The sequence below is a fragment of the Lolium perenne genome, chromosome 3 (genome assembly GCF_019359855.2).
Source record: "Lolium perenne isolate Kyuss_39 chromosome 3, Kyuss_2.0, whole genome shotgun sequence".
NCBI classification, from domain to species: domain Eukaryota; kingdom Viridiplantae; phylum Streptophyta; class Magnoliopsida; order Poales; family Poaceae; genus Lolium; species Lolium perenne.
The window spans coordinates 182,565,743-182,588,135 of NC_067246.2; the positions used below are offsets into that span (position 1 = coordinate 182,565,743).

Below are 22,393 nucleotides of genomic sequence, written 5' to 3' on the forward strand. Positions count from 1 at the left end.
GCAAGGATAAAATTTCTCAAATGGTGGACCACTGAATAAGACCGTTGTGACTACTTTCATAACCAGATTCACACAACATATGTGGAACCCATGCACAACATGATAGCTTGGAGAATGAAGATAACTCCATTCCACCTAATCATATTGAAGAAGTAAGCTTTTATTATGAAGCGTACATAGAATACAGTTTATTAGACAATACATAGAATAAGGCTAACTTTTTATTGCAAGAGAATACGAAAAATACAAATGGAGGCTGAGCTACATGGAGCTCTTCATTTTTTTAAAGAGTTATACTTCGAAGTTTTGAAAATATCTGAAGAAATCCAAAATATAGACAATGATGTATGCTACGAGCGTGCAAAATATCAATGTTAAATTCTTTGCATTCTAGGCTACATAAAAATGACAAAATCTGACAAGTTTTATAGTTTTGAAATATGCACTATTCACTATAGTTAGATCCACACATTTGTATTTTTTGTGCAGTCTAAAATACAGTGAAATTCAAATTGAGATTTTGCACCGTTTGTATATTTCATCATTGACTAAATCAATTTTTTTAGGACTTAAAATATAATTTTAATTTTTTTTGAAAGTAAAAATCTACGTGTAGCTCGGCCGCCTTCGTTTGTGCACCCTGCAAAATAATACGGCCAACTAATTGGAATCCTAGCGCAGTTGGGCCCGTCCCCAATCTATCCTGCCCCACTCGCTGTTGGGCCTCAGCCCACCACGCATCCCTCTAGGGTTTCTCTCTCCCCCTTCTCTCTCCTCCCAATCGAATCGGAATCCATGGAGTCGTCGCGGTCGCGGAAGCGCACGCGTCAAGAGTTGGACGGCGCCGGCGCGCCGCCGCCGGAGCGGGAGGTGGTAATGATCCATTACTTAGGGCACTTATTCCTACGATTGGGGCTTGGGTGTTCGGGTTCTTTACTGACCTAGATTTTGCCCTGCCGTCGGTTGCAGGTAGCGAGGGGCGGCGCGTCGCCACCGTGGAGGGATGACGATCGCGACGGACATTACGTGTTTGATCTAGGCGAGAACTTGACTCGCCGGTGTAAGCACCCTTCTCTTGGGCCTCTTGTTAACTCCTAGAGCTATTGTGTACTCTCATAACTGGTTTTTTTTATTTATACACATATAATTCTGAGAAACATATGGTGGAGAAATATTTGTTAATGTGCATATTGCTTTAGGAAAAAAAGCTGGACAACGACTTAGTATGTATGCATAATTTGTAACTAATGGTGGCATTTATCTGTGCTCTGTTTAAGTGTCCTTATATCCTATTTGGACTGCCAGATACTTATCATAGTTGGTTTCAGTTGTTGAAAAACAAATATCTGGCTAAAGTTCACCTCAGCAACACAGATGAATGATGGGATTGCTCTATGTTTTATAGAACTTGCTAATTTTTCTTTGGGCAAAGGGGATGATGAAGCAAAGTTTCCATTCAGATTTCCCACATTTATGTCTGTATTAGCTTATAAGCTTGATTGGCCTATGTACTTTTTCTTTCACAGTACCTAAGATAGGTCTAAGTCGAAAGTGCGAATGCTTTAGTTTTGGTATTGTACATGTCCTGCATTATTGTTTATTGACAATCTACTTTTTTTTATGCAGACAAAATCTTGAGCAAAATGGGTGAAGGTTCGGGTTTCCTTCAATATGGCATGTTCTCTTGTGCTTGGAGTTTTTGCCTTTATTCTAATGTAGAGCAACACGAGTGTGATTTTCATAGGTACTTTTGGACGAGTTTTGGAATGTTGGGACCGTGAAACACGTGAATATGTTGCAATAAAAGTTATTCGGAGCATCCGGAAGTACCGAGATGCTGCGATGATTGAGATTGATGTGCTCAATCGCCTTGCAGAAAACGAGAGATACAGATCCCTGTTAGTGTCTCAACAAACATAATCATAGAATCTTACTCTTGTCTGTTTCTTACTTAATATCTTTTCATTGATGGCCAGCTGTGTCCAAATTCAAAGATGGTTCGACTATCGCAATCATATATGCATTGTAAGTCTGATTTTTTTGTTGTTCATCTATGCAAGTTTTGCAAGTTGATTCCAAGTATCTGTTGTTGCATTGACATTCCAGTAACTCATTAAATTCCTGTTTATATGCCTTTTTGTTTATAGTTAATTTTACCTGCCCTCCCAGTATCTCTTACTTATACATAGTGAGAGATGCTGGCGTGCTGGTGCACATAACATGATAATGTAGTCCTAATACTTTAGAACAGTTGCTTCTCTTTCCTCTTTGATCTTTTCTCATGACGGTTCCCTGGTATGGAAACAAAATAAAGATAACTTTTATTCAATGGATATCAATGGTTTTGTCAGGTATTTGAGAAGCTTGGGCCAAGCTTGTATGATTTTCTAAAGAGAAATAGATACCAACCTTTCCCTGTGGAACTTGTGCGGGAGTTTGGACGACAACTGTTGGAATCTGTAGCATGTGTGTGATTGCTTGATTCTGCATATCCGTTCTTAACAAGTTTGGCAGTTACAGATTCATTCTTCTCCTACTTTCAAGTGGCATGCTTGACCATCTTTTCCTTCTTTTTGTAAAATAGATATGCACGAATTACGGCTTATTCACACTGATCTGAAGCCAGAAAACATACTCCTTGTATCTTCTGACTATATAAAGCTTCCAAGCACCAAGGTACCTAATCTCAACAAGTTTTGTAGTGAGCATATTCTATTTTGAAATTAGGCATACGGTGTTAGCAGTTATCTTGAATGACCACTTGGGGCTGTACAGAAGAATTCACAAGATGAGATGCACTTCAAGTGCTTGCCAAAGTCCAGTGCCATAAAGCTGATAGATTTTGGTAGTACCGCCTTTGATAATCAGGAACATAACTCGATTGTTTCTACGAGGCATTACAGGGCACCTGAAATAATCTTAGGTAAATTGGTTATTCCTGAAGGTTTGCTTTCGTTTCCTGTTGCTTGAGGTATAGGTTTGTCTGTTCTTTAATATGCTTTGTAAAGAACAGAAAACAAATGTAATTTATGGTCCTAGGAATCCAAGTATGATGCATGCTAGTCGATACTCTTGTTTATCTATAAGTGACCACTTATTTAGAAGAGCAACTTCTTCCCGTTTCCAGTAAGAAAGAACCTTCAAATTGTTGGAGAATCAAATATTGGGCCAATGAAAAAAATATAATGATACATAATCTACATACATTTCAGAGATTGATTGCAAACTACTGGTTGGTTATGTAGAATAGTACTGTGCATGTTATAGGTTGGCATTTTTGGGCATCTGACAGTTTTTCCTTTGCGCCATTATTTCTTCCTTCTGTGTTTTAGTTTTTGCTCTGTAGGATTTTAGAGATGGACCTGCCTCTTCTAATGAGGGAAAAGGGTGTTTTTAGGATGGCCTATATTTACTGCTTTTTATGCTATATATGTCAGCACTGTTGGTTTGTTAAGAGTCTAGTTTGGGCTTCAGACATGCCCAGTAATGTATGGGCCTGAAGATTGTATTAGTTTGAATAATCGATGTACTAGCTAAATAGGTATATGACCCATCTTCCTCCTTGTGAAATTGTCTGTCTAAGAACATATTCAGCTCTATGTTTGATGGTTCTGGCCGTATGAAGACCGTAAGTCTTACATAAAATAGTTATATAGTACAAATGCTTTTATATGTCAGCCTGAAACCTGCACAGTGCTCATGTAATGCTACTGTGCTGAGCTACTGATAACAATTGATTAGACTAAACCAATGTTCTTTCTGTGTTGAATAAGAACTTATGTTTTCTCCTGTTTCCTTGAGCTTAGACCAACTGCTGAAGTAGTTGCTAATGTTTCTTCATCCAGAGAAGAATCTTGAGTTTCTGACGTAACTGAATGCTCCTTTGTAGGCTTAGGCTGGAGTTTGCCATGTGACATCTGGAGCGTTGGTTGCATCCTCGTGGAGCTATGCTCGGTTAGATTGCTTGTGATGTCTGTCTTTCCTCTTTTACCAACATATGTTCCTAATGTTTAAATTTTTTAGGGGGAAGCATTGTTTCAGACGCATGAGAACCTGGAACACCTAGCAATGATGGAGAGAGTTCTGGGTCCTGTACCAGAACACATGATACGAAAAGCTAGGTTCGTACTTATACCGTTAGGTTGATTATCATTTTTCATTTCTCCATATGCTGTCTTTAAGAAACCAAGCATCTCGACCTGTGTCCTTAGAGATGCAAATGGGTCAACATTAGGGTACCCCGTGATCGTACTTTAGTTCAACCAAATGATAACATTAAAAAACATTGGCACGCCCCACCCGTAGAAAGTATTTCTTTTGTTTTCCTGCACAATCCAACTTATTTTGTTTATGGTTTCTTAAGTTGTACAGTTTATAATAGTTTACTGATTTGGTACTGACGACAAGTAGTCTTAGCTTGCATCTCTTTTTTATTGACTCATACATGGCTCTTGTAATGGTAATTTGTGGAAGCATTTGCTGGAATTTTTGGCGGAACATATTAACATGTTATGATCGTCTCCCAATGTATACATTTTATGTTGCTTATGCTAACGCCTCTTTCTTAAGCTTATATTAACAATAAAACTGTTCGAACTTCCATACATTTGTACATCATTGTGTAAGCTTAAACATAAACATTTAAGTTAATACTGTGCTACTCCTTCCAGTTCAGAAACACGCAACATTTGTGGACATTGATATGGCCTTCTAGGATGTAACTTCGATGACTAATTTTAACTGAATTATATGTATACAACTCAACAAAATATGATATTGTGACATTACTTTTTTGAGACAACTCTATACATATAATTTTCAAGTTTCCAATCTAAGTAATCAAAACAATTTAACTGTCAAAGTTTTAGAAGTTTGACCAAAAATGTCTATAATGTCATTTGTTTGTGATATGGAGGGAGTATTGAGTATTGCATGCAATTCTCTCTTTAATCAGTCCTTTATTGTTATGCTCATCTGTCATACTGACGTCCTGTATGTCTCTTGGAATACGCAGTTCATCAGCTCAGAAATACTTTAGACGAGGGACACGTCTAAATTGGCCTGAAGGCGCTGTTACAAGAGAAAGCATCAGAGCAGTCAGAAAACTACACCGGCTAAAGGTTTTCATTTTTCCTATCCTGCCTTCACGGTTTTCTTGGTCAAGCTGCTCTTTCAATTGTCAAAAAACTTGTGCATTTTATGGTCCCTAGTTTAGCTTTTGATTATGTTTAGAGTATTGGACATGGATAGACAAGTTATTTAAATATGTAACTGCACATGGATAGATAATTCTTCTCCAACTGGCTTAAGACTGTACGGTAATGCATATTCGTAATTAATTTTAACACATAGTTTAGTTAGGTTTGTTGGAGTGCAAATACAGAAGGTAAATAAATTTCACTTATCCAGTCAGTTACTAATGTTATTTTATAGTTGTATTAATCCAGAACAGTAGGTACTGGGTTGCTGTCTAGTAGAACTCTAGTGCTTTAACTTGCGACTTAAAAGAGTATGAACTGAAGACTTTGGTAATGTGAAGATGATTCGGTTTACATATCTGCAACTTCAGGACTTGGTTACGAGAAATGCTGACCATTCAAGGGCAACCCTGGCAGACTTGCTATACGGTCTTTTAAGATTCGAGCCTTCGGAGCGCCTTACTGCCCAAGAAGCTCTAGACCATCCATTCTTCCGAAATGCAGCCCCAGCATGACTTGTTAGAATATGTTTTGACTCTGTCCCTCGCGGTATCTACGCGAGAAGTAGGCCTGGAGAAGCAGGCATGGGCCCCAGAACAGAAGGCCTGCAGCTAATCTGTACCGTAAAGATGATGTAAGCAGAGCTAAAATGCTCGCTGTGGTGAGAAGCTGTTATTCTGGTCACCCTTTGTAATGTACAATAGCATTTGTTGTAGGAAGCTTAGTGTACCAAATTGGACCTGTACATCATGTGTGCGGGTGCACTGTGGACTCGCATCCAATCCCCGGTTTTGTAACCGAACAGCGATGACCACCGACCGAGGCAGCCGTAAAGGCCTCCCAGTGCTTGTATTTTTCCTGTGATGTTTCTGTTGAATGGACTCTGAGCAAATTTAACTTGAGAATTCTGTAAGAAATGTACCCTTGAATAATGTCCGTGGGTTCCTGCAAGTCGAAACATGCTGCTGGAGGTTGAAACTAGTGCGAGGCGTGCGATCGTGACGCGTGAACTGTCCATGCTCAATGCCTTGAGCATCGATGGTAAAGCACTGCCCAGGGAGCATTTTCCGAGAACGCTACCAGGTACCAGCTAAGGTTGGCCATTTTCTGGACGCACCATTCTACTTTTCCATTGAAAATTCTACGAAGTAATAAAATTGACTCAAGACTTCGATTATACTTATTTTCCACGGCACTTCGTCGGTTTGTCGTTGTCCTTTACAGTGTGCAGCAGACGCGTCCATCTATTTCACAGATTGTCACACACTCTGTTCCCTGGCCCTGCATCCTCCCTCGTTCGTGTTTGTTTGGTCAGGAAATGGCGACATCGCGGATTCTTCCAACCCTAATGCAAGTCCTAAAAGATTTGCTCGACCAGTCTTGTGGCGATAAACTGCATTACTCTGCTTCAAGATGATACTCCTGGCTGGGGCGTTAGCACGACAGCTGAATCGAAAGCCGTTCCGGTCTTTTTTTTTTGGAATTATTCCGCGGTTATGGATCCACCATTCTGCATGTCGTGAACACGTCGCATCAGCAAGTGATCGACACTTGTGTTGCAACTGCTTGCTTAAGTCAGGTGTAACGAAGTTAGCAGCGGCACGTTACGCATGCGGCTGCCAGCCCCCACGCTCCGCATAAGCCCGCTAAAGCATGAGCTAGTTCGGACTAACTAATTTTCTTGCAGCTAACATAGCCTATTTTGACTGCAGAGCAGACCGGATCGGACGCATCCCTACCCACACCACACATACGGAGGCAGGAGGATGGATATGTGGCAGAATTTTCGCCGCGATTTAGCCAGAGCTGTTGGAGAACTTCCAGGCAAAGGTGTCACGCCGAGCCGATGGACAGAAGAGGTTTTTGGTTACCTCATCTTCCTCGCCACGGCCGGCTCCTCCCCGTGTCTGATGCAACACGCTGACCGCATGCTGGGCTCACAAAGCAACACGTCGTCTGGTATACCTGTAAATGGACAAGCTAGCGGCGGTTCCACCAAGTGTCGTTTCTTGCCGTTTAAAATAACTAAACGGTACGATGCAACTAGTCCGTATAATACTGCCACGATACGCGCTTGCCCGCTTAGTGCCAGACTTGCACAGCTCTCAGCTCAAGGCAATCGGTCAATGACCATGCGCTAGCTCCTAGAGCATCTCCACCGATGCACCCTAAATAATCGGCACTGTAGTATGGGTAATGGCACAACATCCTCTATTTGGGGGAGCTGCTCCCACATCGGCGCGTTCCACTACAGCTTCGATAGATGATTTGAATTAAAAGCTCAAACAAAACCATAGAAATTCGAATAAGTTTTCGAATTTAAAGTTAGGATCAACACACGACCACCAAATTCGAATAGGTTTTCAAATATGAAGTTTGGGCCAACATACGGCCACCGAATCGTCGTCTAGTCCGGCTACAAAAAACAACTTCGGCTTTCAGACCAAATGATTAGATGAACGACGGCATCCTCATCATCGGCGAGCCCCGACGGCAGCTCTGTCGCTGCAACAGGATCCACGGTCGTCGGGGGAGGCATGAACCTCGACGGCATCCTCATCGTCGGCGAGCCCCGACGGTAGCTCTGCCGCTGCAACAGGATCCACGGTCGTCGGGGGAGGCATGAACGTCGATGGTGCCGGCGGGAAACATGAACGTCGAGGGTGCCGGGGGAGATGCTGATGCAGCTCGCGCCGCCAGCACCTCTTGGCCGATGCGTTCGCGGTACATCTCGTGCCACGCCCTCGCCAACGGGTCCATCTTCTCCATGGCGGCTGATACGTCTCAAACGTATCTATAATTTCTTATGTTCCATGCTACTTTATTGATGATACTCACATGTTTTATACACACTTTATGTCATATTTATGCATTTTCCGGCACTAACCTATTAACAAGATGCCGAAGAGCCAGTTGCTGTTTTCTGCTATTTTTGGTTTCAGAAATCTTACAAAGGAAATATTCTCGGAATCGGACGAAATCAACGCCCAGGGTCTTATTTTTCCACGAAGCTTCCAGAAGTCCGAAAGGGAAACGAAGTGGGGCGACAAGGCGGCGACACAGCAGGGCCGCACGGCCAGGGCTAGGGCCGCGCCGCCCTGGCGTGTGGGCCCCTCGTGACGCCCCCTGACCTACCCTTCCGCCTACTTAAAGCCTTCGTCGAGAATACCCCAGTACCGAGAGCCACGATACGGAAAACCTTCCAGAGACGCCGCCGCCGCCAATCCCATCTCGGGGGATTCAGGAGATCGCCTCCGGCACCCTGCCGGAGAGGGGAATCATCTCCCGGAGGACTCTTCACCGCCATGGTCGCCTCCGGAGTGATGTGTGAGTAGTTCACCCATGGACTATGGGTCCATAGCAGCAGCTAGATGGTTGTCTTCTCCTCATTGTGCTATCATTGTTCGATCTTGTGAGCTGCCTAACATGATCAAGATCATCTATTTGTAATGCCACATGTTGCGTTTGTTGGGATCCGATGAATATGGAATACTATGTTATGTTGATTATCAATCTACCTATGTGTTGTTTATGATCTTGCATGCTCTCTGTTGCTAGTAGAGACTCTGGCCAAGTTGATACTTGTGACTCCAAGAGGGAGTATTTATGCTCGATAGTGGGTTCATGCCTCCATTTAATCTGGGACAGTGAGAGAAAGTTCTAAGGTTGTGGATGTGCTGTTGCCATTAGGGATAAAACATCAATGCTTTGTCTAAGGATATTTGTGTTGATTACATTACGCACCATACTTAATGCAATTGTCTGTTGTTTGCAACTTAATACTGGAAGGGGTGCGGACGCTAACCTGAAGGTGGACTTTTTAGGCATAGATGCATGCTGGATAGCGGTCTATGTACTTTGTCGTAATGCCCAATTGAATTTCACACTACTCATCATAATATGTATGTGCATTGTTATGCCCTTTTTATTTGTCAATTGCCCAACTGTAATTTGTTCACCCAACATGCTATTTCTTATGGGAGAGACACCACTAGTGAACTGTGGACCCCGGTCCATTCTTTACATCGAATACAATCTACTGCAATACTCGTTCTTACTGTTCTTTGCAAACATCATCATCCACACTATACATCTAATCCTTTGTTACAGCAAGCCGGTGATATTGACAACCTCACTGTTACGTTGGGGCAAAGTACTTTGGTTGTGTTGTGCAGGTTCCACGTTGGCGCCGGAATCCCTGGTGTTGCGCCGCACTACACTCCGCCACCATCAACCTTCAACGTGCTTCTTGGATCTTACTGGTTCGATAAACCTTGGTTTCTTACTGAGGGAAACTTACTGCTGTACGCATCACACCTTCCTCTTGAGGTTCCCAACGGATGCGTGTTGTACGCGTGTCAAGCATAAATTTCTGGCGCCGTTGCCGGGGAGATCAAGACACGCTGCAAGGGGAGTCTCCACTTCCAATCTCTTTACTTTGTTTTTGTCTTGCTTTACTTTATTTTATTTACTGCTTTGTTTGCTCATTATATCAAAAACACAAAAAAAATTAGTTACTTGCTTTACTTTATTTACTATCTTGTTCGTGTTATCTATATTAAAAACACAAAAAAATTAGTTACTTGCATTTATTTTACTTATTTCATCATGTTTCCTCCTAAGTTTACTCTGAAAGATGTGTCGGTAGGACGAGGGTCTATCATTGGAAAAGATAATATAGAAGATTTTTTCACTCATGTTAGCACGGTTGAAGATTTTGAAGATAGACACTTGGTAGAACTTGCTCCTATTTATGAAATTACTGCTGCTTCTTTAGTACACATGTTAGAAGCTAGATTTGTTAATCTCAACCCCGTAATGCAGCATATGTTTCTCACACTCTGTGATATGGAAGAAGGAGAAAAGAAAGATTTTGTCTTAGAAATCCTTCTTAAAGAATTTGGTGATGTAGCAAGAGAAGCTAGAAAAGTCTTTACTAAATATAAGATGCTTGGCTCTTATACCAACTTTGCTAGTACTCTTGAAAAGATGGAAAAAGATAGACAAAAGTACACTAATAAAGTTAATTATGAGGCGGATATTAAAACATCAATACCTTGCAAGCTCCTAGGAATGTGCGAGGCACTAGAAAAGAATTTTGATTGGATAGTTCCCGAAAATTTGTTTGATGAGAGTAGCAAGCCTAAGAGTAATGAAAAAGGAGCCTCTGAAACATACATAGATAAGATACAATGCATAGTTGAGAAAACTCCAAACCCCTCTGTTGATGCTTCATCTCTTGATAATACTTGATACACACTTTCTGCGCCTAGCTGAAAGGCGTTAAAGAAAAGCGCTTATGGGAGACAACCCATGATTTTACTTCTGCACTTTTATTTTATATTTGAGTCTTGGAAGTTGTTACTACTGTAGCAACCTCTCCTTATCTTTATTTTATTGCATTGTTGTGCCAAGTAAAGTCTTTGATAGTAAGGTTCATAATAGATTTGGATTACTGCGCAGAAACAGATTTCTTGCTGTCACGAATTTGAGTAGTATTCTCTGTAGGTAACTCAGAAAAATCTGCCAATTTACGTGAGTAATCCTAAGATATGTACGCAACTTTCATTCAATTTGAGCATTTTCATTTGAGCAAGTCTGGTGCCTCTAAAAAATTCTTCTTTACGGACTGTTCTGTTTTGACAGATTCTGCCTTTTATTTCGCATTGCCTGTTTTGCTATGTTTGATGGATTTCTTTATTTCATTAACTTTCAGTAGCTTTGTGCAATGTCCAGAAGTGTTAATAATAATTATGTCACCTCTGAACATGTGATTTTTTGATTATGCACTAACCCTCTAATGAGTTTGTTTTGAGTTTGGTGTGGAGGAAGTTTTCAAGGGTCAAGAGAGGACGATTGTCGGGGGGAAGACCCCGGATAGGGCAATGGACGCGGAGCAGCCGGCTGGCCACTGGCCGGCTCGCGGCAAAGGCCGGCTGAGGAGCAGCCGGCTGGCGCCGTGGCCGGCTGGTCTGGAAGCCGGCTGGCTCTAGGTCCTAGTCGGCCTAGCTACGGCCACCAATGCTGTAGTTGGGCCGGCTTCTACAAGCCATATCCGACTGGGGTTTGTACCTCAGACCGACTCGAGGCTGGCGAGTCTTGCACTGGAAGGAACCGGGTAGGTGATCCGGGTTCCCAAAGTCCACGCTGACTCCATCTTCCGTGATACGCGGGGCACTGTAGAGCAATAGTGCCTCGCGCCGGACAGGCCGTCAGGGCTTACGACGATCCGTACTGGCTACAGCGGCTGACGGCGACAGGGACACCTCCTCCATACCGCTGACCGTGGCAGCCGGATGGGACAGGCCACGATGCCTCAACCACTCCTGACGTCACCGCCTCGGGAAGGAGCGGAAGCCGAAGCCGGCCCAGCCGGCCAGTAAACTATAGGGTCTTATATGTAAAGTGCCGGTGCCTATATAAGCCGCACTACCCCCTCTCGTGCAGGGGATCGATCATTTATTACTTTCACCCACCTACAGAGCTGCCCTGTGAGAGAGACCATAGTCTTCCTTAGCCTCTCAGGAGCAGCCGGACACAGCTCTAGGAGCACCATTGTACTGTGTGATCATCATATACACTCATAGCAGGAGTAGAGGTTTTACCTCCATCGGAGGGCCTCGAACCTGGGTACGTCGCCGTGTCGCTCGTGCCCATACCCGCATCCGGATACCGCCGTGAGATCCCTCAGGAACCACTTCGATTAGCCACCCTATGGCATATGCCGTGACGATACCACGACAACGATGATACAATATGATCAAGGAGAGTGAAAGCTCTAAGCTTGGGGATGCCCCCATGGTTCATCCCTGCATATTTCAAGAAGACTCAAGCATCTAAGCTTGGGGATGCCCAAGGCATCCCCTTCTTCATCGACAAATTATCAGGTCACCTCTAGTGAAACTATATTTTTATTCCGTCACATCTTATGTGCTTTACTTGGAGCGTCTGTATGTTTTTGTTTTTGTTTGAATAATATGGATCCTAGCATTCATTGTGTGGGAGAGAGACACGCTCCGCTGTTGCATATGAACACATATGTTCTTAGCTTTACTCATAATGTTCATGTCGAAGGTTGAAATTGCTTCGTTAATTGTTATATGGTTGGAAACGGAAAATGCTACATGTGGTAAATGGTATAATGTCTTGAATGATCTGATACTTGGCAATTGTTGTGCTCATGCTTAAGCTCTTTCATCATATACTTTGCACCTATTAATGAATAAGTACATAGAGCTTGCTAAAATTTGGTTTGCATGATTGGTCTCTCTAGAGTCTAGATATTTTCTTGTGAGGTGTTTGAACAACAAGGAAGACAGTGTAGAGTCTTATAATGCTTGCAATATGTTCTTATGTGAGTTTTGCTGTACCGGTTCATACTTGTGTTTGCTTCAAACAACCTTGCTAGCCTAAACCTTGTATTGAGAGGGAATACTTCTCGTGCATCCAAATCCTTGAGCCAAAAACTATGCCACTTGTGTCCACCATACCTACCTACTACATGGTATTTCTCCGCCATTCCAAAGTAAATTACTTGAGTGCTACCTTTAAAATTCTATTCTTTATCTTTGCAATATATAGCTCATGGGAAAAATAGCTTAAAAACTATTGTGGTATTGAATATGTACTTATGTATCTTATTTCTTAATAAGTTGCTTGTTGAGCGGTAACCATGCTTCTGGGGACGCCATCAACTATTACTTTGTTGAATATCATGTGAGTTGCTATGCATGTTCGTCTTGTCTGAAGTAAGGGTGATTTATCATGATCAAACGGTTTGAGTATGCATATTGTTAGAGAAGAACATTGGGCCGCTAACTAAAGCCATGAACCATGGTGGAAGTTTTAGTCTGGACACTAATCCTCAATCTCTTATGATAATATTAACTGTTGTTGAATGCTTATGCATTAAAGAGGAGTCCATTATCCGTTGTCTATGTTGTCCTGGTATGGATGTCTAAGTTGAGAATAATCAAAAGCGAGAAATCCAATGCGAGCTTTCTCCTTAGACCTTTGTACAGGCGGCATAGAGGTACCCCTTTGTGACACTTGGTTAAAACATATGCTATGCAATGATAATCCATGTAAATCCAAGCTAATTAGGACAAGGTGAGAGCACTATTGGTAATTTATGCATGAGGCTTGCAACTTATATGATATCTTATACATAACACATATGCTTTATTACTACCGTTGACAAAATTGTTTCTTGTTGTCAAAATAAAAGTTCTAGCACAAATATAGTAATCCATGCTTCCCTCTGCGAAGGGCCATTCTTTTACTTTATGTTGAGTCAGTTTACCTACTTCCTTCCATCTTAGAAGCAAACACTTGTGTTAACTGTGCATTGATCCTTACATGTTTACCTATTGCACTTGTTATATTGCTTTATGTTGACAAATATCCATGAGATATACATGTTGAAGTTGAAAGCAACCGCTGAAACTTATATCTTCCTTTGTGTTGCTTCAAAGCTTTCTACTAAGAATTTATTGCTTTATGAGTTAACTCTTATGCAAGTCTTATTGATGCTTGTCTCGAAAGTACTATTCATGAAAAGTCTTTGCTATATGGTTCAATTGTTTACTCATTGTCTTTACCATTGCTTCGAATCGCTGCATTCATCTCATGTGCTTTACAATAGTATTGATCAAGATTATGATAGCATGTCACTTCAGAAATTATCTTTGTTATCGTTCACCTACTCGGGGATGAGTAGGAACTAAGCTTGGGGATGCTTGATACGTCTCAAACATATCTACAATTTCTTATGTTCCATGCTACTTTATTGATGATACTCACATGTTTTATACACACTTTATGTCATATTTATGCATTTTTTGGCACGAACCTATTAACAAGATGCCGAAGAGCCAGTTGCTGTTTTCTGCTGTTTTTGGTTTCAGAAATCCTACAAAGGAAACATTCTCGGAATCGAACGAAATCAACGTCCAGGGTCTTATTTTTCCACGAAGCTTCCAGAAGTCCGAAAGGGAAACGAAGTGGGGCGACGAGGCGGCGACACAGCAGGGCCGCGCGGCCAGGGCTAGGGCCGTGCCGCCCTGGCGTGTGGGCCCCTCGTGACACCCCTGACCTACCCTTCCGCCTACATAAAGCCTTCGTCGAGAATACCCCAGTACCGAGAGCCACGATACGGAAAACCTTCCAGAGACGCCGTCGCCGCCAATCCCATCTCGGGGGATTCAGGAGATCGCCTCCGGCATCCTGCCGGAGAGGGGAATCATCTCTCGGAGGACTCTTCACCGCCATGGTCGCCTTCGGAGTGATGTGTGAGTAGTTCACCCCTGGACTATGGGTCCATAGCAGTAGCTAGATGGTTATCTTCTCCTTATTGTGCTATCATCGTTCGATCTTGTGAGCTGCCTAACATGATCAAGATCATCTATTTGTAATGCCACATGTTGCGTTTGTTGGGATCCGATAAATATGGAATACTATGTTATGTTGATTATCAATCTACCTATGTGTTGTTTATGATCTTGCATGCTCTCCGTTGCTAGTAGAGGCTCTGGCCAAGTTGATACTTGTGACTTCAAGAGGGAGTATTTATGCTCGATAGTGAGTTCATGCCTCCATTTAATCTGGGACAGTGAGAGAAAGTTCTAAGGTTGTGGATGTGCTGTTGCCACTAGGGATAAAACATCAATGCTTTGTCTAAGGATATTTGTGTTGATTACATTACGCACCATACTTAATGCAATTGTCTGTTGTTTGCAACTTAATACTGGAAGGGGTGCGGATGCTAACCTGAAGGTGGACTTTTTAGGCATAGATGCATGCTGGATAGCGGTCTATGTACTTTGTCGTAATGACCAATTGAATTTCACACTACTCATCGTAATATGTATGTGCATTGTTATGCCCTCTTTATTTGTCAATTGCCCAACTGTAATTTGTTCACCCAACATGCTATTTCTTATGGGAGAGACACCACTAGTGAACTGTGGACCTCGGTCCATTCTTTACATCGAATACAATCTACTGCAATACTCGTTCTTACTGTTCTTTGCAAACATCATCATCCACACTATACATCTAATCCTTTGTTACAACAAGCCGGTGAGACTGACAACCTCACTGTTACGTTGGGGCAAAGTACTTTGGTTGTGTTGTGCAGGTTCCACGTTAGCGCCGGAATCTCTGGTGTTGCGCCGCACTACACTCCGCCACCATCAAACTTCAACGTGCTTCTTGGCTCCTACTGGTTCGATAAACCTTGGTTTCTTACTGAGGGAAACTTACTGTTGTACGCATCACACCTTCATCTTGGGGTTCCCAACGGACGCGTGCTGTACGCGTGTCAGCGGCCATCAAGATCTTGGATTCTTGAGACATCTTGGCCAACGAAACCTGCGTCGCTTCGTTGGTGGCCTTCACGGCAGCGACGTGAGCTTCCATATTCGCCGCCTCCACCTTCTCCCTCTCCAACTCGATCTTCATGTCTTGCTTGTCGAGGATTGCCTCCACACGACGGCGGCCCTATCCGCCGCTTCCTTGTTCTCCATTGAGAAGGAGGATATCATCTTCTCGAGGGAGGAGTCCATGGCGGACAACACCGGCGCCGCATTCCTCTCGGCCTTGGCCTTCTTGTTGCCAATGGGGCGCCCGGTGGAGGCGCCGGCTGGATCCCGCGTAGTACCCCGGCGACGATGGTGAGCTTGAGAAGTTGCGGCTGGCGGGATGCTGACTCCCTTCGGGCTGGCCGCCGCTCAAGCTGAGGCACACTTCCGCAGCAGACGCCGCTTTCGTGGCTTCAAGAGCTGCGAGACGGCGCCTCCTGCGGTCGGCCGTCGCAAAGGAGCAGTGGCGTTTCTCGTCCTCGAACGCCTCCTGCGACATGATCACCGGCTTCTCCTTCGGTGCGACGGTGCGCGTCTTCGGCGGCGCCTTTGCTGCTACCTTCGCTGGCATGGCGGCAGGAAGGATTTTCGGTTTGGAGGCTGGATTAGAGATGGAGCGGTGGGTGAGAGAAATGAGGGGAGGAGGGGACGGGGTTTTGGTGGAAAAGACGTATACTTTTAGGATGTGTCAGCCCAAAAAATTTCGTCTCGCGAGACCCCGGCGCGTTCGCGTCCTTCGCAAAGGGGCCGGCACGGGATTGCCGGCGCTTCTATTGGACTCGAAAAAGCGCCGGCGGTTTTTGGGACGCTCTAGTGTGAGTCTATTTTCGCTGTCGGCTCGAAAACGCTATCGAGGATGCTATGGGACGCGCCGGTTGAGATGCTTTTACTCATGCCAACTCTAGCCAATCGATCAGCAAGCCATGTGCTAGCTCTATCAATCGATCAAACAACAACTCTACCTTCACAGCATAAAATTAGGCATCGATCAATCCTCTGCAAAATTCTCAGCCCATTACTAAACTTGCTTGGTGAACGCAAAAATTCTCAGATAAATCATAAAATTAAGCCTCCACAGTTCATAGCACATATTTTGAGGAAATTAAACGACACCTCTCAAACACATTTAAACAGCATACCAATAACTAAGATCGCAAACGAGCTGCCGTTACAAACCAGATTTGTCATGCTTCTGATAAGTGTCGTCAGGTGTACACCAAGCAACCAAACGATGATCATGATCCACTCTCTTTTACTTTGGATTATTGGCTTGTAGTAACTCTCATATTTTTGCTGAGACAAAATAAAATTGGAGACAATCGCCGCTTCACCGGAAACTCCTTGCTAGTAGAATCCTCAGTGGCGTCCAGAATGGGGGACAGGGGTACAAGCTATAGTTTTTTTTTTTTTTGAAAACGGAGGCAAAAGCCTTGCCTCATTCATTCATTAAGCAGAAGGTGCCCGGTTTTTAGGAGAAAACCGGGCGAAAACCAACAACAACGGTGCCAAAAGCACCCCCACAGCTACACACCCCGCTCCAAGGGGCACACCTAGCCATCCTGGCTACCCACAAAAGCTACAGAAGAAGCTCAAGTCGGCCTATGCCAAACAGATGACCCTTCGAGGAGAGTCCGGCAGCTTCGATTCTGAAGACGAGCCTCGGAGAGGAGATGCGCAAGACAAGCGCCAAATAGGACCTTCACCGGACCGCCTCTTAAAGGTCATCGTACACCGCTCAGGGGCAGCTTCGACTTCACAGCAAGAGGAGGTCACCAAGAAGACATTTGGACACGCCGGAACGGAGCCGACCAACATGACCTTGCCGCAACCAAACCTTGGCCACCTCCATCGTCGTTGCCTCACAAGACTCCACCCGGAACTCCCAGACCTCCGGTTGGCCTCCTGCCAACCCAAAAGCCATGTGCTCCTATCCCACCGGAGTGCGCGAAGGGGGTCACCACCTTCAAGACGACGCCCTCAAGAGGGGACACGATGAAGAACCGACGCCGTCGTTCGATCCCATAGGATCAAGGCTTTCACCAGAAGACGTGAACCCAAGGCAGCGAAGGTCGTAGAGCTCCACGACCGCCCCCCAAGAAGGACGGCGACATCCACAGACGCCGCGCGGTCAGGCTTTCGCCCGGAGCAAACGAACCACCACACCCTCACGCAGACAGTGAGACGAAGATCGAAAAATGCTGTCAGCCCGCAGTCCGCAGACACATCTCATGTGCAGAAGCGGCGCCACCGCCACACAGAAGCCACCACCGCCACCTCCACCAGACCAAGGAGCTCTGCGAGCTCGGCTGCCACCACCCGCACCACGCGGGGTTGAAGAGCCGAGTCGCACCATTACTGCCAACAAAACTCACCGAGAAGAGCTCCGCGGGCGGCGCTGATACGCGTACAACACGCGTCCATTGGGAACCCCAAGAGGAAGGTGTGATGCGTACAGCGGCAAGTTTTCCCTCAGTATGAAACCAAGATTTATCGAACCAGTAGGAGCCAAGAAGCACGTTGAAGGTTGATGGCGGCGAGATGTAGTGCGGCGCAACACCAGGGATTCCGCCACCAACGTGGAACCTGCACAACACAAACCAAGTACTTTGCCCCAACGAAACAGCGAGGTTGTCAATCTCACCGGCTTGCTGTAACAAAGGATAAGATGTATAGTGTGGATGATGATTGTTTGCAGAGAACAGTAGAACAAGTATTGCAGTAGATCGTATTTCAGTAAAGAGAATTGGACCGGGGTCCATAGTTCACTAGAGGTGTCTCTCCCATAAGATAAACAGCATGTTGGGTGAACAAATTACAGTTGGGCAGTTGACAAATAAAGAGGGCATGACCATGCACATACATATTATGATAAGTATAGTGAGATTTAATTGGGCATTACGACAAAGTACATAGACCGCTATCCAACATGCATCTATGCCTAAAAAGTCCACCTTCAGGTTATCATCCGAACCCCCTCCAGTATTAAGTTGCTAACAACAGACAATTGCATTAAGTATTACGCGTAATGTAATCAATAACTACATCCTCGGACATAGCATCAATGTTTTATCCCTAGTGGCAACAGCACATCCATAACCTTAGAGATTTCTGTCACTTCCCCAGATTCACGGAGGCATGAACCCACTATCGAGCATAAATACCCCCTCTTGGAGTTACTAGCAAAAACTTGGCCAGAGCCTCTACTAATAACGGAGAGCATGCAAGATCATAAACAACACATAGACATGAATTGATAATCAACATAACATAGTATTCTCTATTCATCGGATCCCAACAAACACAACATATAGAATTACAGATAGATGATCTTGATCATGTTCGGCAGCTCACAAGACCCGACAATTAAGCACAATGAGGAGAAGACAACCATCTAGCTACTGCTATGGACCCATAGTCCAGGGGTAGACTACTCACACATCACTCTGGAGGCGACCATGGCGGCGTAGAGTCCTCCGGGAGATGATTCCCCTCTCCGGCAGGGTGCCGGAGGCGATCTCCTGAATCCCCCGAGATGGGATCGGCGGCAACGGCGTCTCTGGAAGGTTTTCCGTATCGTGGCTCTCGGTACTGGGGGATTCGCGACGAAGGCTATTTGTAGGCGGAAGGGTAGGTCAGGGGGCGTCGCGAGGGGCCCAGGAGACAGGTCAGCGCGGCCAAGGGTGGGGCCGTGCCGCCTACCCTCCTGGCCACCTCGTGGCCCCACTTCGTTGAATCTTCGGTCTTCTGGAAGCTTCGTGGCAAAATAGGACCCTGGGCGTTGATTTCGTCCAATTCCGAGAATATTTCCTTACTAGGATTTCTGAAACCAAAAACAGCAGGAAACATCAACTGGCACTTCGGCATCTTGTTAATAGGTTAGTTCCAGAAAATGCACGAATATGACATAAAGTATGCATAAAACATGTAGATATCATCAATAATGTGGCATGGAACATAAGAAATTATCGATACGTCGGAGACGTATCAGCATCCCCAAGCTTAGTTTCTGCTCGTCCCGAGCAGGTAAACGATAAACAAAGATAATTTCTGGAGTGACATGCCATCATAACCTTGATCATACTTTTGTAAGCATATGTAGTGAATGCAACGATCAAAACAATGTAAATGACATGAGTAAACAACTGAATCATATAGCAAAGACTTTTCATGAATAGTACTTCAAGACAAGCATCAATAAGTCTTGCATAAGAGTTAACTCATAAAGCAATAATTCAAAGTAGAGGTATTGAAGCAACACAAAGGAAGATGAAGTTTCAGCGGTTGCTTTCAACTTATAACATGTATATCTCATGGATATTGTCAACATAGAGTAATATAACAAATGCAATATGCAAATATGTAGGAATCAATGCACAGTTCACACAAGTGTTTGCTTCTTGGGATGGAGAGAAGTAGGTGAACTGACTCAACAATAAAAGTAAAAGAATGGTCCTCCAAAGAGGAAAGCATCGATTGCTATATTTGTGCTAGAGCTTTGGTTTTGAAAACAAGAAACAATTTTGTCAACGGTAGTAATAAAGCGTATGTGTTATGTAAATTATATCTTACAAGTTGCAAGCCTCATGCATAGTATACTAATAGTGCCCGCACCTTGTCCTAATTAGCTTGGATTACCGGGATTATCGCAATGCACATGTTTTAACCAAGTGTCACAAAGGGGTACCTCTATGCCGCTTGTACAAAGGTCTAAGGAGAAAGCTCGCATTGGATTTCTCGCTATTGATTATTCTCAACTTAGACATTCATACCGGGACAACATAGACAACAGATAATGGACTCCTCTTTTATGCATAAGCATGTAGCAACAATTAATTTTCTCATATGAGATTGAGGATATATGTCCAAAACTGAAACTTCCACCATGGATCATGGCTTTAGTTAGCGGCCCAATATTCTTCTCTAACAACATGCATGCTCTAACCATTAGGTGGTAAATCTCCCTTACTTCAGACAAGACGAACATGCATAGCAACTCACATGATATTCAACAAAGAGTAGTTGATGGCATCCCCAGGAACATGGTTATCGCACAACAAGCAACTTAATAAGAGATAAAGTGCATAAGTACATATTCAATACCACAATAGTTTTTAGGCTATTTGTCCCATGAGCTATATATTGTAAAGGTAGATGATAGAAATTTAAAGGTAGCACTCAAGCAATTTACTTTGGAATGGCGGAGAAATACCATGTAGTAGGTAGGTATGGTGGACACAAATGGCATAGTGGTTGGCTCAAGTATTTTGGATGCATGAGAAGTATTCCCTCTCGATACAAGGTTTAGGCTAGCAAAGTTATTTGAAACAAACACAAGGATGAAGCGGTGCAGCAAAACTCACATAAAAGACATATTGTAAACATTATAAGACTCTACACCGTCTTCCTTGTTGTTCAAACTCAATACTAGAAATTATCTAGACTTTAGAGAGACCAAATATGCAAACCAAATTTTAGCATGCTCTATGTATTTCTTCATTAATAGGTGCAAAACATATGATGCAAGAGCTTAAACATGAGCACAACAATTGCCAAGTATCACATTATCCAAGACATTTTAGCACATTACTACATGTATCATTTTCCAATTCCTACCATATAACAATTTAACGAAGAAGAAACTTCGCCATGAATATTATGAGTAGAGCCTAAGGACATACTTGTCCATATGCTACAGCGGAGCGTGTCTCTCTCCCACACAATGAATGCTAGGATCCATTTTATTCAAACAAAACAAAAAACAAAAACAAACCGACGCTCCAAGCAAAACACATAAGTGTAGGAAAACGTTGCATAGAAAACAAAAATTTTCCTATCGCGAACACGCAATCCAAGCCAAGATGCAATCTAGAAGACGGTAGCAACGAGGGGATGATCAAGACTAACCCTTGAAGAGATTCCAAAGCCTATAAGAGTAGGCTCTTATTACTGCGGTAGACGATCACTTGCTGCTTGCAAAAGCGCGTAGAAGATCTTGATCACGATCGGTTCCGGCGCTACGAACGGGCAGCACCTCCGTACTCGGTCACACGTTCGGTTGTTGATGTAGACGACGTCCACCTCCCCGTTCCAGCAGGCAGCGGAAGTAGTAGCTCCTCTTGAATCCGACAGCACGACGGCGTGGTGTCGGTGGCGGTGGAGAAATCCGGCGGAGCTTCGCTTAAGCGTGCGGGATATGGTGGAGGAGAGAGAGACCGCTAGGGTTTGGGGAGAGGGGCGCCGGCTAGGGCACCCTTGAGGGGTGCGGCCATGGTGGTGGCTTGAGTGGCCGGCCAGCCCCTCTCTCCCCCTCTTTATATAGGTGGAAGCCCCAAGGCTTAGGTCAAAGAGTCCGAATAAGACCCCAACCAAAACCTTCCAAGTGTCCAAACCTAGGGGGAGTGGGACTCCCCCCTTTCCTTGGTGGGGTGGCCGGCCACCATGGTGGGGAGTCCACTTGGGACTCCTCCCCCCTTAGGTTGGCCGGCCAAGGTGGGTGGAGTCCCTTTGGGACTCCACCTTCCATCCTTATTTCTTCCGGACTTTTCTAGAACCTTCTAGAACCTTCCGTAGAACCTTCCGGATCATTTTAATTCACATAAAATGACTTCCCATATATGAATCTTATTCACCGGACCATTCCGGAACTCCTCGTGATGTCCGGGATCTCATCCGGGACTCCGAACAAATATTCGAACTCCATTCCATATTCAAGTACTACCATTTCAACATCCAACTTTAAGTGTGTCACCCTACGGTTCGTGAACTATGTGGACATGGTTGAGTACTCACTCCGACCAATAACCAATAGCGGGATCTGGAGATCCATAATGGCTC

At 44.1% G+C, this 22,393-nt stretch overlaps 1 protein-coding gene across 2 annotated transcripts; it reads left to right on the forward strand.

Moving 5' to 3' along the window:
- The first annotated feature begins 710 nt into the window (after positions 1-710).
- On the forward strand, positions 711-6,103 carry LOC127342797 (serine/threonine-protein kinase AFC3). 2 transcript variants are annotated; one of them, XM_051368806.2, is made up of 12 exons: positions 711-870; positions 970-1,060; positions 1,627-1,653; positions 1,745-1,898; positions 1,977-2,025; positions 2,352-2,466; positions 2,585-2,676; positions 2,776-2,923; positions 3,890-3,954; positions 4,024-4,121; positions 5,015-5,120; positions 5,570-6,103. In XM_051368806.2, the coding sequence occupies exons 1-12, from the start codon at positions 796-798 to the stop codon at positions 5,711-5,713; spliced, it is 1,164 nt and encodes a 387-aa protein (XP_051224766.1). In that variant the 5' UTR covers positions 711-795; the 3' UTR covers positions 5,714-6,103. The 2 variants fall into 2 exon arrangements, with proteins under 2 accessions (XP_051224766.1, XP_051224765.1); XM_051368805.2 differs by having other exon boundaries at positions 712-873.
- Positions 6,104-22,393: the final 16,290 nt, after the last annotated feature.